Source organism: Rhopalosiphum padi, chromosome 1 (assembly GCF_020882245.1).
Source record: "Rhopalosiphum padi isolate XX-2018 chromosome 1, ASM2088224v1, whole genome shotgun sequence".
Lineage (NCBI taxonomy): Eukaryota > Metazoa > Arthropoda > Insecta > Hemiptera > Aphididae > Rhopalosiphum > Rhopalosiphum padi.
Genome location: NC_083597.1, coordinates 7224459 through 7245332, shown reverse-complemented (window position 1 = coordinate 7245332; position 20874 = coordinate 7224459). Strand labels below are relative to the sequence as shown.

Below are 20874 nucleotides of genomic sequence, written 5' to 3'. Positions count from 1 at the left end.
CCCAATAACAATTTAAAGTTTTGGTGTTTTTTTTTTATTTATTTAATGTGATATATAAAATCACAATAACTGCCAATTTATACCGATATTAATATACATGCACTGACTTTTTGTTTTACCTGATATCCGAACTCATCGTGTCCATTTTGGAAGTATTTTTTTTCGGTCCGTTCGGAGGGCATGTCAAACATTCCCAGCCCGCTGTGCTGTTAACGTTATCCGGCACTTTGTACAAATGCCGTTGCGACGGTTTCCCTTCTGGTATCGCTTCGAAGTATCTATAAATTAAAGTTAGCGTTTATAATGTGTAAAATAATTCACCGATGTAACTGTAATAAAACGAATAATTGAACGATTCGAACAGACGCAACTGCGGTTTCATCCAATTAAACACAGACGCTCGTGTATTCATCGAACACCCCGAAAAAAAACCATTTATATACATATATTTCAGTGTACACTTTACATACAAAAAAAAACCTTTTACAGAGAATATTTATACGTTTTATGTGCTGGTTTTACGTGTCACAATGTCACCTATGTGAATGCGGAAATGCTGTGTTAGGTAATATAATGAGTTACTCAATATACGATCAGTCACATCGCATCTATTTGTCAAAAACTCCTTCGGAAAAAGATAAATTCGCCCCTACTCGCCTTGGTCCAGTGTATATATATAATATATATATAATTAAATGAAGTCCAAACAAGAAAATACGGCCAGAGGTGGTTGCAGTAGAGTATTGTCATTATTTTTTCGATTGCACTAGTATAATAATATAAAATATTTTTCAAAATTCAGCTACTGCTGTTTTTATTTCTCAAAGCTGGTGCAGATTTAAATGGACAGAGGTATACACGTAATTATTCCCGTGTATTGACGTCGTCCATCACTCCTTAGGTAGAACACGACTAATATGCTGAATGGAAGAAATGGCGAGCATAGCCGATTGCTGATTTAAGGTTTTCCGGCACACGTCGTGGTAAATAATAATGAACGATGCGTGCTTGACGAGAGTGTGCGACACAGGCAGAACTACGACAGAGGAGAAAACCCACATTAACGGCACGTCGGCACACCACATACAGATCAATAACCCTTATATTATATTCTTTATACATATCATTATACATTACATTATTTGTATTGTATTTTAATAATAATATACAATATATCTATGTATTTATATAAATCAATAATCGAATACTTTACCCGTCAAACGGTAAACAGCGGTAAAGAGGGTGCGTTACATTTACGATAATAAGATGTTTCTCCCACGAAAATTTTATCAAACATCTTTTATTTTAAAAATAATCAATTTCACCTTCCTCTAAAATAGTGTTTAACAATCAAACTATTATAAATAATTTTAGATAATTTTAGATTAGTGTTTTTTAATGTTTTCGTTTCACACAGTTTTATCTGTATTGGTCAAATCATAATAACATTATTGTTGCACGAAATTATCGTCTTCCTGTTTGACGTGCACTAAATATTATTACTTACATAACTTGGTTCGTTTGGTCCCATTGGACGATTCGGACGACGCAAAAACTTCCACTCGTCAGCGGCAGTACGATTTTTGTGAATATATCCACATGGCAGATGTGTGGATATGTGCCGCGTGGACCGTCAAGTACAGGTAATATTGCCAAGTAACTAGTGCCCTCCTCATTGAACACGACTTCGGTGTTTTCCAACCATCCCTTTCCATCACCGATTTTCTCCACGTAGGACTGGAACGTCGTTTATTATAGTTTATTACAAAGATAAAAAAAAAAAAATATATTTATTTGCAGTCGTAACGATTTTTTTTTTAAACCACCACACTGCAATATTTAATTATTTAAATACACGGAAGTGTGTAATGACTATAATGTCGTTGTTTGAAAAATTTCTCTTTACAAATTTTACCAGCTGACATATCGACAGATATAAATTATGATAGGATTTTATATAAATTATTTAAAAAAACATATACAGTCACTCATTCATCTACACTCAGTATGCTCTTTAAATCAATCGCATATTATAGTAATATAATTTATTCATAGTTATATGATCGTCATGATATTATATCACACTACAATATATTAATATAATATGTTTATCGATCACGTGCCAGTAAGCACAACATTGAAAGTAGACAGTGTGAGATGTTTATAATACTACTATCGCGGATTCACATTATAGTTTTATACTCACGTCTTGACACTCCCAGTTTGGCTCCGAGCAGACAGATATCACCATTATTGTCTGTTTTCTATTCATCCAAACAACTCCAATACGTTTTTCATTTGCCCACTTGACATGCATTAAATAAGGTTCACTATAAAATAATAACAGAAAAAAAATAAAACCAATAATTTATGAAATTTGAGTCTATAAAAATGTATATAAGATATAACTATAATATAATAAAAATATATCATATAATATTATATAAATAAAAAATATGCTACCAAAATACATTGTCTAATTAAAAGTTCTTTTTTTTTTTAAACTTTCGAAATCGACACTAATTAGTTTATTTTCTAATTATTATTATTTTAACAATTTTAATTGAAGAACACCTTTTAACAACTTATCTTTATAATCTCATAGCTGTAGTTTAAACTAATTAATTATAGTGTTTTTATTTAGTTATCGATTAAAATGATTTTAAATATAATAAATACATATAAATATTACTATTGGTTTAATAACTTAATTGATGTAATTGATGCGAACGTTTAATTGCCTAAACCACTATCATAGGTAGTTCAAAAAAAAAAAAGGAATAATATATTATGCATTTTTTAGTTAGATATTTGGTTTTTGTTCAAAATAAAATTGCATAATCACTATAATATGTGAGATCAGAGGTAATTAAAAAAAAAAACAATAATTAAATGTACTTTTAATGGTTTTATGTTTATAATTGTCTCCATATTTATTTTAAACATTTAAAGTTAAATCTATTATTTGTTAACTATAAACTAATAGCTAAAGGTGCCTGACGTTGTCTTAACTTAACTAAATAATTTAATTTAATTTTTTTTAATTTTCCACCTTAGAAAAAACATCTCACCTTTCCGTATGTAATGCTTGTGGTTTTTGCAATAGCGTAACATTTGATAAACTATCGTTTTTCAGATCTCTCAACCATACAGTCACTGTTGGATTTGGGGTTCCAGCCTGGAATAAGCAATAACTTGTAAGTTTAAATTGAATACAATTACAATAGTATAATTCCTCTACTTGTGTTATATGTAATAAGAAATATGTGAAAGTGAACAGACATAAATTAATTCAGTGTGACATCATATTATAATACAATTTAATAAATATACGTATGGTTGTAGTATATCAACAATTTGAATATAACCATAGTGGTTATAAAAACTATTCATCTTCAATTTTTTATTGTTGTTTATAATTATAATAATTTGTTATAAAGGTTAAAAACCAAATTAATTTTTGATTATAAAAAAACATCATAACATTATATTCAAACGAGAATATGTAAATATTTTTGAAATTCATAAAATTAACATACTAGTGAAAATATAATTATTAACTGTCAGATTTTTATTTTTTCATATTAAGCAAAATTGACATCAGAATAAAACGTATATTTAACAACATTATCAAACATGTTTATATTTAGGTCATTTTTGTAAATAAAAAAAAATTACTATAAATATTTGAACAGAATATTTTTGTTAAAACAATAATATTATAAACGTACCTTTGGATATCTTAAAGACTGATAATACGGATACTGGAATCTAGTGTTGTATACTGGATATTTGTATTCGCCAACCAATGAATCATTGAATGTCACGTACGCTAAGTACCGTCCAGATGGTGAAAACCAAAACGCCTTATCGGATTTGAAAATTTCTTCTAAAACATAAAAAATCATCGTGACGTGATTCATTACGATGATCGCAATAATAATTATACACATAATATATTTTACTCTGAATTCATATTGTTGAATAATGATTTATTGTTATTTTAAACATTTTTAGAATAAAGTGCCTACATTACTGCTGTTTCCGTTAAAAACTTTTATCTAATTAGCTTATATGATTTTTGAATTATTTAAACTCAACATAATGCTTATATAATGTTTTTAAATATTGATTAAATCAATACCAAATGCTATTCTGTAAATTTTATGAAATGTATTCACCTTTACAACGTACGGTTTTTCGCATTTCTTAACCGTCAAACTATGTCATGCACAGTATGATCTTAAATTTTTCGCTTACCTTGATACAGCCAATCCGGTATACCATTGAACACGGTCGACGAACCCGTATCCGTGATCCTGAGAACTCTACTGTGCCGGTTACCGTGGATTTTATAGTACAAATCGTTTTTGTGCACGAACACCAGTCCACTACCCGTCGGTGACCATTGCGCTTTTTGTATGTAAATCTGTTCGCCATCATCCACTGTTTTGGAGGCAGTCATAAGTGGTACGCCATTTCTGTGGAAAACGCAATAAAAAAAACCCCATTATTAAGACGTGAAAAGAGGAGCCGGTGGGTTGAGGGACACTGCGGGGAATCCGTTCACTCTCCGACTTACTGGGTTGATACTTCAAAAACGTGATACTTGGCCTCCCGCGTGTTCGTGTAAATCTAAAAAACCAAAAATGTCGAGTGTGTAAAATGCCAAGTGCTGAGCGTTTTTAATATTAACGCGTAGGTAGCTATTTACGTCGAGTGTGACGAATAATGATAGTTTAAAAAAAACCACAGATTAAAATTATTATTCCGGTATTAATACTAAAATAACTTTATTACTATACATTTTCGGATAAAAAGAGCTTTAATATTTTTTTTTTTTTTTACTTTTTTTACTTTTATAATATATGCATGCCCAGTATAGTCAGAATTCATATTATACCCCTCCCCTCCTTTCAATCTACTGTAAGCCGATTATTTTTGGATTACTTTTCAAATATTTCAATATTGAAAACTGCAAAGAAAATTTGCTCGGCTTTAAACAGGAATGGATAATTTAATCATCTTTCCATCAATATTGTTGTGAGCTATAACTGAATTAAAAGTATTAAACATTCGGTACTATAATAACACTTCACTTTATAGGTACCTATTATAAATATATCGTATTATTATAATCGTAGTAGGTACCACGTTGAATTATCGTGGTAGAAAATCGTATAGTATTAGATATAAGCATCTGACTTAATTAAGTTTTTATTATAAAATTACAATAAAGTGAAATAAACTGTGTGGTTTCTTCAGCTACGCATAAAAATACAACCTAGACTTTGTGCTTTACATGTTGATGTAATAAAGCAAACCTACAGAATATAATAAAGCAAGCACAAAAAACTATCATTAACATCTCGATGCTTCTAAGGAAAAAGGTCGTAAATGACATTTTCGTAATTTTACTGGAGAGCCGAAATACATTTTTCTGTCCTAATCTATAGGAATATCACTTACAAGTATAATTCGTGTATAAATCTATTAATTGATCATGTTTCTAATGTATTATACTTACAACTATAAAATTTACTGATAATTAGAGTAGAAATTAGCTTATTAACGATAATATGGGGATTACGCCCATTATTTTTCAAGATAATCTCACATAATATCGACGGGTACAAGAAAAAAAAGCGTAAACGACATATTTAATAGCCGTTTACGCCTGATAAAAGTCGTTTACGCCGAATATAACTACACACCTGATAATTAATAGCGTTTACGCAAAATATTTAAAAATCGATTGTAATTCGTAAAAAAATCGTAGCGATACATTCGTTGGCTCTATCGATAGAGAATTGTGGCGTTTACGCCAAAATTCTAAAAACTCATTTTCGGCCAAAATGTTGTTTACGACCTTCTTCCCTGGAAGCGTCGAATTCTGTTGTACATTATTATTATGAAGGCATACATATTTGTAATTAGTATTTTAGAGAATCAAATACCTATTAATAAAAATACACTAACGGACAATGAACTATTAATATTGATATTTATTTTTGACTGTTTAAGGCTTAATATTTAAGTAAATCTAAATATAATAACGTTATGATGATTTTGTTGGGTGGTTTTATGAAAGATACAAAATAAAAATCTTCAACATTAGTAATTTAAATTGATTAATTATATGATTTAATTAATGTATGGATACTAGCTTTTTGGTTTTTATTATTAACTTGTAATAGTAATTAAAAAAAATACGAGTATGAATTAACATTAACAAATTTTGATTGAATTTAATCGAAATTAAAAAAAAAAAAAATACTAAAATTAAAAATGATAAAAATGTTGGATAAATTATTTTTTTATTATGTATTAATTCGTGATTTTGTCCTTGGTGTCCTTGGTAACGGTCGTCGCAAAGCTTAATCGTGTGGCAGACATGTATCCAAAAGCGTCATAAAAATGTAAATTCATTCTTAAAAATATATTAAGCTAGTCCACTATACACATATATCATTCCCCATAACGCTAACGGGTCTCCATTATAAACGTTTGTGATGAAATGTACATTTTGTCCGTTATGTACACTACACAATGATGGCGGCAAGGTGCAGTAATGAATTCTTCGAGCATCCTAGTAAAAGTTTATGTTCTACAAGTCTTTTAAAAAAAAAAAAACAGAGGACGGGTTAAAAATACGTCATGAAAATTGCAGCTAAAAAACAAAATACCAAATAAGAGGTTATTTTTCTCGTAAAGTGTACGAACATTGTGAGGTACATAATAAAAACTACCGGGAAGTTTTTTTGGTTGAATAATTTGGTTTGATATTGAAAAACTGTGCAGAGTTAATCCGGATAGGTATGTCAGACTTATAAGTTGTTTTTTTTTTTTTTATCAAGATAAATGGTTCGGCGTATATTGTATATATTACGTAGATACCTGCTTTGTAATATGTTAACTTTTACTTTAATTAATTGTAATTAATGTACACGAAAAGTATTGTAATATTATTATACACAAGTTTTTTTCTTGGCGTAAATAACTTAAATGTACATTTTAATAGTATTGTTATCTGTGCGTTATCAGGGAGCTGAGTCCGATAATACTGTTTATTCAAACACCTACTTACAATTAGTTTTAATAAATTGTAATGGAACAATGTTTCCATTATCTGAAAAACTAAGATAATGTAATTTACTAATTACACATAACGGAAAATAATTAATTATAATTTGGCGTTTTTAAATTTAAATATATATATATATATGCATTAAGTATTCATAAAAACTTTATAAAACAAACGAACAAATAAAGTATTACGAAAAGACATGACTGTATTCAAATATTAATGATATAATTCTATAAATTCAAACTTAAATTATTATTATTATTCTATTTATTTTTGACGCTCAATAAAACACATTATATCAATGAGTATGAAAGTAATAACTTAGTTTCAAAATATATACTACGAATGATAGTTTAGTATTCTGAAAAAATGTTGATCAAAATTAGTAATGTCCTATTTTTTTTTTTTTTTTTAATTGTTCATATTAATTTTCTATGAATATAGCCAAGTTATTCGGTGTTTGAAATTGAAAATCTTCCAAGTTACTAAAAAACTTGATGGTACATTTTTTTATATAAATGCGCGGACAACTTTAGTTTATTATTATAGTTTAGTTTTATATCGACATTTTTGTATCTTAACATTGTTGTACACCTATTAGCTTTTGTTATTAAAATAACTATTTAGGATTACTATAACATTAAAATATAATACTTATTTTATTTATAGAATTTTTGTAATTTTTAAAGTTGTTTTTAGAAAGTGTGAAAGTTTTATAATGAAAAAATAACTATTGTAGAATTTTTATAAACATAAATAATCTCAATTTATTTTTGCAAATTTTATCGACACCTTGGGAAGTATATTATCATAAGCGATATGAAATTTTATTCAATTTTCATCCAATAAAGTCTTAAATTATCAAATACCTAACTAGTATTTGTTGAAATGAAAGCAATCTCGTTCTTCTAACGTTAAAATGAAAAATATATTTATTATAATATATAATTTTTTTTATATATATACTATTATCATCTGTGAAGTCATTATTTTCTTCGAAGTCAATAATCGAGGTCGCTAATCGCTGCATTAATGACAAAAAAAATGATATTTTTTTCAATTTAAAATAATTTAATATACATATAAAATCCGAATGTATAGGAAAATATGCTAAAGTTTGGTATCGTAATAAAGAGCGTATGGAGTCTATATTTTACATGTGTCGCATACATAAAACGAACGATCGTGGTAGGTAATAGAAATTGAATTTCCGAAAAAAAATTTTACGAGTAATTCAATATAATATATCCGGTTTAACCACAAAATAATGCTCGTAATACTATTATATTTATATGTATTGCGACTATATCGATGACATATTTTTTCGGAAACAAAAACATATAAAAGCGAGGTCGCTAAGATAACATTATGCGAATAAGACGCGATAAATGATAATAATATTATGTTCAGCGAAAAGCTTCTGGCGACAAGCAGCCTGTCCTTAAAAAAAAAGTTGATACGACAGAAAAAAATAAATCAACAGAAATAAAACAGCGGCGGTATCGGTATCTACGCATATAATAATAGCAAACCAATACACAGCTTTACTATTATACCATATAATACCGTATACCTACGCACTGCACAGATATTATTCGTTTTACGGACATCGATTGAATTACGGTTCACGGACAATCGTTCACGCGGCCCGTCCAAATGTTACAGAAACCGAGTTTTTTTTTCAAATTTGTTACTGCGCCTCGAAGTGTACAAGTTTGGCACTCAATGCGTATAATATACATCACCGTAATAACTAAAGACCTCTATGCCGTCATCCGTCTCTCGTTTCTTCTCTTTTTTTTTCCTTTTTCAAATATATTATCGAGTATTCGTTATTTCTTCATTTTCCCGGGCATTCGGTTGACGTGGGCACGGCTATAGAATAATATGCACGTATACATTACTGCGAGCGCGTGTGTAGTATTTACATATTAAAACATTTTTTCTTTTCGTCGTTCACGTCAAACGTCGACGGGCCAAAGAAAAACTGCAATACGCGCGTGGACGTGACGTTGACGGAAAACTTTTTACTCCGGCTTATGCAAATCAAACATTCATTTCAACTTTATCGTTTTTCGGCATAAAAAATTGCACGTCCATTTCTCGAGAGTGCGCGTATAGCAAAAGTGTTTTTCTTTTAATTTTTTTTTTTTTTTTGAACTTTTGTTCTTCCATTTTTTATTTTATTTTTTAAAACTATGATACGGTTATCGTAGATATTGTTTTCAATAAAGCCATCGGTGAGAAATATTTTACTATAATGCACGGTAGTATAGTTTATACGGATTTCATTTGTAAATATAATAATGTACGGCGCACGGCACACTACTGTACACTGTATACAGTTAGGTACACTCGTTGTACGTACTAAAATAACAAAATACTTTCGTAAATCTATAGTAATATAGTTCGAGCTATAAGACTTTTTATTGGTTATTACCCGAGCAAGACAATATAATACAATTCACTACACACAAACATTTCTTATTGTAATACTATACTAAAAAAAAAAAAAACGAAAAAATCCAATTATAGAAAAATATTGAATTTTCTGAAAAATAATCCCGGAAATATAGCATGACAAATTGGTATAATTCATTAGATAATATTAAGTTTGACAGTTATTTGCTCAGCGATTTTTAAATGTATTTTTGTAACAGATTCAAAGTGCTTTTAGTAATTTATTATTGTTTCTTTTTATCTCCATCGGGTCAAACTCCCTCCAATAATATTAATTTGAAACCGATTAATCTTATTACATTCCATTTTGTTTTATTTTTTAAATGCATCATTCGTCGGATTCCATTCACCGTAATATTTATTATTTATTTGATTTTAATATCAGTGAAAAATGTTTCAATATTGACATATTTTTTACTAAAATCAATTTAAAACAAAAAAAGAATTGCATTATGATATTAAAAATAAAATAAATGCAACATAGGAAATGTTCACGATTGTTAACAAGTAGTTATATGGATTTTAAGATAATGCAGTTACTTATTTTTGTGTTAAGTCACTTAAATTCTTAATATAAAATATGTTTATACATTTTGGTAGAAAACGTTTCTTAAAAGGTCCTTAGTTGTATTTATAATAGGTATACAATAATATATCTAATTAATACTAAAAACAATAATTTTAAGTAAAAATAATTAAATTAATTGCTTTATGCATAGGGTTTATAAACTTTTAATAATTGAATAATTACGAATTAAATTATCTTGAATATTTTAAAACAATAATAAAAAAATATTATTAAGTTTAATTTTAATCTCATCAATAGTAAATATAAAATCTAAAATTTTAATCTTTTCGTGGTTTTGTAATTTAATTTAATTACTGTTTATCAATAGACATAATATTTTCTGCCTTAGAAATATATTCTTTTCAAAATGTTGAAATGTATAGACTTTTCATACACATGCAGAATATAATAATTATATTGAATACTATGTTTCATTGATGAAAAATGTTAAGCCTCAATAGTTACAACATAACTTTTATGTCATACAAAAATTAATCATTTTAATTTTAAAGTTATGGTGAATAAAAAGTTCATTTTTTTCAATATTCAATACGGAATTATAACCATGTTCAAGACAAAATATAAATTACAGTTTACCTAGTTTTACTGAAAACTAAACCCTGAAAATCGAATCAGTGACTAAGTTTTACATTAATTTTCTTGAACACATATAGTCTCTAAATAAACACCTGATTTAAGTTATTATAATTGAAATTCGCATCGTGTATACTAGTATACCTTAATGGTGAGTATAATTTAAAATATTTAGTACATTTATTTTTATTTTTTTCTGGAATATATTCGTATCTATGTACTAGTTATTTTTTATTATTTTTAACTAGAAACTTAAACACAAAAAAAAAATCATTCACGCGTTACCGAATTATGAGATTTCTCATTCCTCGAAATGTACAATGCTTTCAGGAAATTGGTACCCGAAAGTTCGTCGGACCGCGGTCAAGGGACGAACGAATATTTCTGAAAGGGAAATGGGAAAAAAAATAGTTTTCGCCTTTATGCGCATCGTACCCTTCGACGATATAAAGCTTCCTCTATAGATCTGTGATACAATATCCTATAAATTATATTATATACACTACGTATATATAAATGTGTGTGTGTGTGTGTGTATCTTGCTAACGAAGTTCGTACGATTACGAATGGAACCCATCAGCCGACGAGTGCGGGTTAAATCGTTCAGAAAACGATAACTAATGATACCGGTACGGTATGCGGCAGACAAAAACTTTTGTCTTTACAGTTCATTTGGTATATTCAGAGTTCGAAGTTGAGTGTGTTTGGATATGAAGAGAGAAGGGAGAGGTATCAAGAGGAATGATGGAGAGACACGCGGAAAAATAGAAAAAGAGAGGGAAAGAGTGATAGAGAGAATGAGAGAGAGAGAGAGTGATTTTTCGAGGTATAAATAAAAAAAGAAAAAGGTAAGTGGCAATATCTCGGTTCGGTTACCGCGACAAATAGGCTAAAACACGCGATATAACAACGACGGTGTTGAAAATCCTATATATTTGCAGGAATATTCGACCAGTCGACTGGCGACGTTATCTTGACCATATTCGTAAATCAAACTCGACCACCACCCATATTCGCACATTATTATTGACATCGCCAGTGGCCTTAATCATTTTTTACTACGTTTTTCACTGCAAACCGACTGCGAAGTCCACAGAGACAAAATAATACTCACGTGATATCACATACGCATTATATTATAATATTATTGTATACGAGTAATATTCTTATAAGTCATAATACTATGTACGCATCACAACGTAATTTATTACAAAAAAATAATAATATATTATATTAACGTGACATGTGCGACGTTTGTCTGCCGATATGTGTTCTTGCGAAGTGCGATTTACTTACTTTTTTCTCGTCCGATACCAGCAGCACGTAGTTTTGATCGCTTGACGTTTGAAATTCATTCGCGTTCACTCGTTTCTAGAAACACGCACAAATTGAAAAATAATATTGGTCATTTTATCATATAGTTATTATTTCATATAACGTATCGGTATAATATAATATTGTATAACATATTAGACGCAGGTTGACATACTGAGGTGGTTAATTTTTGTATAAAAAAAAAAATCATTATTTAAAAAACGATTAAACTTTTTGAAAAAAAAAAATGATTTTTACATAAATTTAAGTAGTTATACAAAACAATAATTTTATTTTTACTATTTTTTTTTTCTATAAAAATATCTTAGTTTTTTTAATGAAAATATAAATTTTTTATTTTTATTTTCAAAGCAGTATATTGTTGGGGGTACTGTGATAAATATTTGAGGATCTTGGGTGATTAGTTTATGAATTATAAGTGTTTAACGTTCTGATGAGTAGAGTGGGAACTAATGTACCGGCAAAAATATTGATCCGTTATTCCGTTCATCTATCATTCATATACTTTTAACTAATAATAATTAGTGCAGTTATACCTAATCCAATATTATAGGTTTTTATGTATTAAAATGTTTATTTAAATGTTATACTTAATAAATTAAATAGTAAAATTTAATATTATAGATTTATATATTTATGTTTTGATTTTTTTTTTTCTAATGGTGCTCAGTTATGACTTTAAAATATGTAAAAAAATATTCTTTATTTATTATATAAATAATAAGGTTCACTGATAAAAGAATCATTCTTTATACTACGACTTAAAGTATTATAATAAAAATATATTTATTTTTTTTTTAATTGTCATTAAAAGCGTAGTTCATTTTAGTAAAAATTAAATATTTATGATCGGACAATAGAAAAAAAAATTAATACATTAATAACGTATTAATGGTATTGTTATTTCTATAATTTATTGATCTCGTTAATGTTTATTAAATACTTTATTCAATATTAGTTAAGTTAATGCTTTAGATTTTTCATTAAATTGTTTTTTTTTTATAATTAATTTAATATTTTTAGCGATAAGATGGATATTACAATGTAACTTAAAATATTTTTGTGAATAATATTCACGTTAGAATATTTATTAAATTATTGGTGTATAATATAAATTTAAGTAAAACTGTTGAGAGATAAAAATCTTGAATGGGGCTATATCATTCTAACGAATTGAAAAAACTGGCAGTTTTCTAGATATTTAAAGTATAATAGGAGCGTGGTTTTTAAGAGTTTTTCATTTTAATAATAATAAAATGGGGGTTCTCTACAAAAAAAAAATAATAATAATAATAACAATTTAATGAAAAAAAAAACCCCCGTTATACGAATTTGTTGAAAATCCGAAACAACCGAGTTTCATTTTCTCACTACATTTAAAAAAAACCATCGCTGTCGTTTATTCGCCATGGTGTTTAAGTACAAAATCGTTTTCACTTAAACACGTCATATAAACTATTTTATTTTACCATGCTATATGGAATTGTTTTGAATAAAATAAGCGACGGCTCGTGTGAGATTTAAATGTTATTGTTTTAATTGCTCAATATCGTCAAAAACAATCCACAACACAAAATACAAATGATTTGTGTACAGCAGATGTGTACGCATGTTGTCTGGTTTTTGTTCCATATTATAGAGATTAAATCCCGGTTAATCGTTTGGGGATTACTCAAAAGCCGTTCGAATCAATTGGTCTTTCGATAGACGTCCAGTCCATCGATCCGTCGACTGCTGTTATTTCTCCCCTTTTCTCTTTAAAAATAAAATACAGCAGAACGGGGAAACGCAATTTCGTATGAAAAAAAAAAACAACTTATTGCTTTGGAAATCTGACGTCAATCAGCCAAAACCGTATGCTCGGTTGATACGATACCAGTAAATTGGCACTTACAAAAGACGAACTCGTGAGGAGTACCCTGTGTTTGTTTGTTTCGACATTGTATACGCTGACGCCACCTTGTGCGTCTCGAACCACCAACTCCACGCCTGCAAATAAACACAAAAACATGACAATATTATTCTCCGCTGACATACAGTGTTTGGAAAAGAAAATTGTTTTATTTCTGATTTGACGATAGAAACTACTCGAGACTCGAAGTAGGAAAATACAAAAAATACATACAAGTATGGTCTTTTGATACGTGAACGTACATTAATCTTAAGTGAGATTTGTTATTTTTTTTCTACGTTTTTCCCCCGGACACATAATATTTGATACAAATCCCTGTAAATTAGAGAGAAAACGATTTCACCAAATCAATAAAACAACTTCTATTAGTGGTCAAACTACATACCACGTCGGTTATATTATTTCAAAACTGTGTTGTGTATAAAATCTAACGGAAAATTAAAGCAGATCGATTCGAAATCTTTTGAAACTTTTCATCGTTTCTAACCAAAGCGTACAATTCTATTTTATTTATCTTTTAGACCCTTTGTAATTATTGTTAAATGGGAAATAAATGAAAGTTTAACTTTCGTCAATAATAAATTATAAATGATATTTGCATTGTCCCCTAAATTAAATGGCGTGTCACTTGTGCCTTTATTTATATAGGGTATCATATAAATTAGGAAATTATTCGATAGGAACAGATAAGCAGATTAATGATATAATTTAGGAATAATATTTCCTTCAAGTTAGTATTTACTAGAACCATATGGCAGATGACAATTTACAGTAAAATAAATCTCAGGAATTTTATCTATCCAAAATACTATTATCGTTAGGTCATTATGACTCAGGTCTGTAAAAATCGGGACCAATATTAAATAGAAATATTAATATTCAATATTAATAGTGTGGGACCCTATAATTTACGGCACCAAATTTTTTGGAACTGATAACAAATAGAAAACTTATTTTACCGTAAATTATGGTCGTCTTGTTTAATAATATTGTCCCGATAATACAATATATACATCTTGTAAAATAAAATTCCTATTTAATATTAGTTTTATTTTTTTTTTATTACTGAATAATATTATCCTAATTATAAATATTACTAACTGATTATATTCCAGGAAATTGATTTTACTGATTTAAATCGTCATATATTTTTACGATTGCTGTAAAATATTATTCCAAGACAATAATATTCTTGTTTAGTACTATTTATAAATTATTTAATTCTACAAAATGTTGTTTCTCTTTCATAAATTATTCAAGACAAATATTTTCACGATAAATATTAAATACATGTACTTATTGTACTTATATCCCTAGTGAGGATTTAGTCAATTTTATTTTATGATTTTATAAAAATTCATATAGTCTTGAACAACGGTATGTTTGTTATATTATATTACCTAACCTATAATATTTTTGTCGATTAAAATAATTTTGTTATCTTGTATTAATATATTTCACTAACACAATAAAACCAATATTTATTTCAATTACAATTTAATATTATAGAAATATAGAACCTTTAGACAAATCATTTATAAGACGTGATTTACTATATTTTTAGAAAAATAATGCCATATTTTTATTAATTTTTAGTCTGATATTGTTTAACTTTAAAAAATTAAACAGAAATATAATGTTTAATTTTTAAACCCACTATTATCTTTGATACGTGTTTACATAGATTTTACAAAAATATGATGATGTGTTTTGTAGCTCATAACAAGATGTGATATACACAAACTGGCATAACCACAAGAAAGATAATTTAGACACTGTAGAATGTCTATTCATTTTATTGGTTATTAAATAACAATTTTTAATTCGATAAAACCTATTGATTTAGTTATTATTATTTTTAAGTTTTTAGCTATATTCGTTCATCAATATGAATGTTAATAAAATTGAACACACTAATGGTTTCTTTTATAAGATATAAGAGACATGAGGTTAAATACCGTTACAATTATAGCGTTAAAGCTAAAGCAAAAATGATTTCTTATTTGGAGACTGATATAACTATATAAGTAAATTGTATAAATTACAAAAAAAAATCATTAGATTTAGAGAATTAAATAAATGTGAATATTATAGCTTGAACATTTTAAACAAATTTAATTTTAAGTTACCTTGTGTTTTTTTTAGATTGTTAATTTACCTGGAATGCAAAAATAACATATTCTCATATTCAAGTGACAAGTATGCTGTTAAGTAAAACAGACTGAAGTTCATCAACGCTAAATATAATATTTTTTTATTACCAGTTTCGACTAATATAATATATATTTCTTAAAAATTGTAGCTAAAATAAATATTTAACAACAAATAAATACACCTACGTTAATATATTTCCGTCACAGTTTAATACATTTCTAAGTTCACCGTATATATAATATAATTTTAAATTATTAAATATTTGGTTTAAAATGTACAATGTAATTTATTTTATTTTATTGTTCGTTAAATTTGATTAAATTGTATGTAATTATGTATTTCAAAAAATATATGTATAGAAAAAGTCTAAATCGCAGTATTTTATTTAATAAAATGTTTAATACTTTAATGAGAACTAAATATAAATTTAAAAAAAATGTTTTTATGAATAAATTATCGCTTCCACAGTGGTGTATTACTTAAGTTACACAAAATAATACTCCAATATAAGTATGTTATAATAAACGCATGTATAAAATAGTAAAATACCTATTTATCGACTTTACCAAAAACATGAAGATAAATAATTTTACTAAAACAATCTTTTATTTACTGAATTTAAATTTTATATAAGCTAATCTGGTCGTAACGGGAATCGCATTATAACTAAATTTGAGCGAAACGGGCATCTGTGTGAAACCTACCGCTCTAAGGTTATCAACTACAATCTGATAAGCTTCCGAGGGTTGTTGGCAGTAACCTTCATCCGTCTACTCCAGAAGCTTATTTCACATCAGCGTTAGAATAAAAATGTCTGAGAATGAGAAATGTTTCGAATATCAAATACCAGCAAACAAACCCCTACCTGATGTATTCGTTGTTGATATCGATCCTAGTAGAAGCGTTATGATATATTTTCCATTACTTTCTTTCTAGACATAAAATATAATTTTTAGAACCTTATAAAATCCGACAATTGCCATAGTGTCAAAATAACCAAACCTACGCCCAAACCGATTGTTTATAATATCTTCCCATATTGGATGTCGAATGTGGAGAAAATCGTCTATCCTCATTTTGCAAATAATCGATAATAGTTTACCACACACTGTTAAAAATAAAATACAAAGCAAAAATACATACCGACGGTCTATAACTAAAAATTTTAAGAACCATCTTCATCCAACTCTAAAATCAATCATAAACCCAATTATCAACAGCCAGCCACTTAAAATCTGACAACACCATGTTGTCAGCCATGGAAATATGAAATGAAGGTTACCAATCATAAAATTAAATTATATTCCAATAATGCACAATAAAATCTCACTTTTTAAATTCCTTAAATAATTTAAATCTATTTTTTGAAATTCCTTTTTACACATTCTTACATTATTTTAACAAGTCTCGTAAAATCCATAAATGTCGAGTCATAATATTAATTAAAATTATCTAAACACCGTGACTTTCTGCTTGTCAAACTTCCACTGTTTTATGCAATAAAAATCCATCAATAAATTGTTACTTCAAACAAATTCTTCGTCTTTATGAAATTAGTGAACTTAAATTATTTAAATTAATTATATCTTGCACTTTAAATATAACTTGTGCTTATTGTAATAAATAAATGTACCAGTGTATTTTGCAATATTTAATTATATTTAATTTTAAAAAAAAAATAACAATTAATTGTATTTGAAAAATGCACTATATGATTAAATTATTTGGTTGACTAAATTTTAAACATCTCTTAAATGCGTGAATAGAAAAAAATAAACTTTAAAAGTGCATCATATGCAACATAGTTTATACGGACTTAAATATAATTTATAATATTTAAAACTAATAACATACAATTTACACCTTGTGCACCGAGCATTGTTGAATATTTTATATATTTTTATTATTATTATTATTATTATGAATATTGTGGTTTGAGTACTATAAATTTGTTTGAATTCTAAAATTAAAGTTCACGAAAATATGATGTATATATATTATATTATATGGTAAGAGAAAAGTGGCACATGTTACTGAATCTTTTATAATTAGGCGAACTTTAAAATTCTTCTAATGAAATGTTTTTCTGTAAAAATACACTATCTTTTAAAAGCTTGCAATCAAAGTTTACATTGAGATGAGTCAAATATGATGGCTTAAGTTTTATAAACTATTTTACAGTCTACCGCAAACAACCATGAAAAATATTCCCTAGAGCGACATTAAATTTGATATTTTTACTAAAAACTACGTCGAGAAACTGTTTCATTATATGATTAAAATAATATTGTCATAAACACAAACAGAGCATAGTATTAGTAAATTTTTTTCCAAGAAAACGTTTAATAATTTAGACCTAAAGGTTGTTACTTTCAATGTGTATCCAAAAGAAATCCATACATTTTAGCATTTTAAATATATAGTACCACTAAGAGAAATATGTCAAACTGTATTGATTATGCTATAAAATATTTATGACACGATTGCATTGATGGGCGGGTGTGGGCTTGTCATTTAATTTTGGCATTAATATAGTATAATGGTCTGCTTAATAAAAACTTTTAAATTATATTATTAAACATTGACTGTTAATACCTAGGATAAATATTTAAAAATATAAATTTGAAATTATAATATTTACGATCTATCAAGTAATGTCATTTTGTCGATAATAATAAATTTAGACAATAACGACTATAATATCGCTATAACAATGTTAACTCGACATTTCTATGCTAGTATCAGAAATCAGTGTTGTAAACATATTATTAATATAATAATGGAGTTATAACGGTTTATTATGTACTTATATAATACAAATATGTACGGTGAATAATAACAGATATTTTTTCAACATCGAACCCGATCATCGTAGTTCGATGGAGCGCAAAATTAATTTTCAGTTTCATCGATACCGCTGACGTTTGACGCACAAAGTTTTGACTTAACGAGGCGTTGATGTCGAAAAAAAAGGATTTTTATAATCACATAATTATGATAGTAGTTCGATGCCAAAACCAGCTTATTGTGTTCTGCACTGTATTGTATCTACGTCCTATCTATAATAAGGGTACAAACGAGGTTCTGCATTATTAATAGATTTTCAAATTCGATTCCCAAGCAGCTTCTTAAATAACATACAAATTAATACTTTCTATCGAATGTGTATCGATTATTAAAGATTTAAAATTAATTTTTAAGAGCTCGTAAGTATCTTTTAAGTATTTATTAATGAAAATAAGTAAAATACCTATAAATAATAGTCACTATGGATCAGGGACGATTAAATTTTCACCAAAATTCACGATAAAAAAAAATATTATAATATATAAAATCATTAGCACGATTATATTACTTTTTGTTCTAAGTAGTAAGTATCTACTACTTATACAAATAATAAAATACTACACAAATTTATTAAAACCAATAAAAACTCACATAGTTAATCTTGATAAAACGTATTGTCACGTACATAATTAAATATAATCAATACATTAATAAAAAAAAAATAAGAAAATCACATTAAAGAACAAAAAAAGTTCTAAACTTGAACCTTTCATCGACTGTCGTGACTCGTGACTTGTGATATTATAATCTATTTGCTATTTAGAATATAATTTGCATAAAATGAATCAACAACATAATAATACATTCTACATTCAATGTGAAATTCTAATAAGCATATTTTTTTTAAAAAAATAAGTTTTTTAAGAGAAAATAAAGAGCTTTCTTGAAATAATTAAACCATAATTATTCCTATTTTACCGTAATAAATTATCATTACATACATTATGTTTGTGAGGGTTATTGTAATTTTTTCAGTATCGTAATAAATTCCATGCGTCAAATTATCAGTATAACGCCTTATTTATAATCATAATTATATTATTATTATAACACCATAATACATTATTTCATAATTGTATGTGACGCTGCAAGGTTAATTCAATTATATTCAATACATATTCACACTATCATTGTTTAAGCTTTAATTACTTAAAAATATTCACTATATACTTACTACTTATTCTACTATTTTACTTTAATATTTATAAATAATAAATTACACTTTTTCAATATTCTAACTAAATTCGAATTCGTCTTCATCGATAAATAATGTTAAAGTGTATAAATATATTAGTACAACAATTTTTTTTTTTATCCAAATCATTGTACCAGTTTCCTCTGCATAGTATCCAAATATTATTTTAAGGTGAAAATTTATAATAACTAGTAAACTATAAATAAAAAATAACTTTAATTTGAGTGAGTGATTTTGAATAAATGAAAATTGTATATAACCTACGCTTTTACTCATGCATGATGTATTTAATTACTTTTTACAAAACAAATTCAACAATACATACACGGTTGTACTTATAACAAATTCATTTTTGAGTTCATGTATAGGTCTACCGAATAATTTTAGCATCACACATAGTATTCAACTTAATTATAGTAATGGAATTTTTTGTCTACTACTACAAACTAACTGACATAGGTTAAACGTCAGTATAAATATTTTGAAGCTAATTATTTAAAATTAAAGTACAACGCACTTAACACGTTGGTTGAAAATAAAATGTCAAGTATAATTATATAAACAAATAACTTTTATAGTCGATATTAATTAAATTACAATATAACACCAATGACATACATTATTGTTGCATTATCATTGTAATAAGTTATAAAAAGGGTGTAACAAAATATAAAATGATTTATTCATATTTAAATTGAAAATCAAAAAGTAAGTACTGCAAA

The 20874-nt window shown here is 27.1% G+C and overlaps 1 protein-coding gene across 5 annotated transcripts in view; it reads right to left on the bottom strand.

Moving 5' to 3' along the window:
* Positions 1 to 20874, bottom strand: part of LOC132922926 (prolyl endopeptidase FAP-like) — a 223056-nt gene that overhangs the window by 3875 nt on the left and 198307 nt on the right. For all 5 annotated transcript variants that reach the window (XM_060986677.1, XM_060986699.1, XM_060986691.1 and 2 more), the window contains 9 exons: positions 13939 to 14033; positions 12006 to 12080; positions 4583 to 4635; positions 4261 to 4481; positions 3732 to 3889; positions 3072 to 3178; positions 2207 to 2330; positions 1508 to 1737; positions 120 to 278 (listed from right to left, as the gene is read on the bottom strand). In XM_060986677.1, the coding sequence (XP_060842660.1) occupies positions 120 to 278; positions 1508 to 1737; positions 2207 to 2330; positions 3072 to 3178; positions 3732 to 3889; positions 4261 to 4481; positions 4583 to 4635; positions 12006 to 12080; positions 13939 to 14033 (1222 nt within the window). The remainder of the gene's footprint in view (positions 1 to 119; positions 279 to 1507; positions 1738 to 2206; positions 2331 to 3071; positions 3179 to 3731; positions 3890 to 4260; positions 4482 to 4582; positions 4636 to 12005; positions 12081 to 13938; positions 14034 to 20874) is intronic.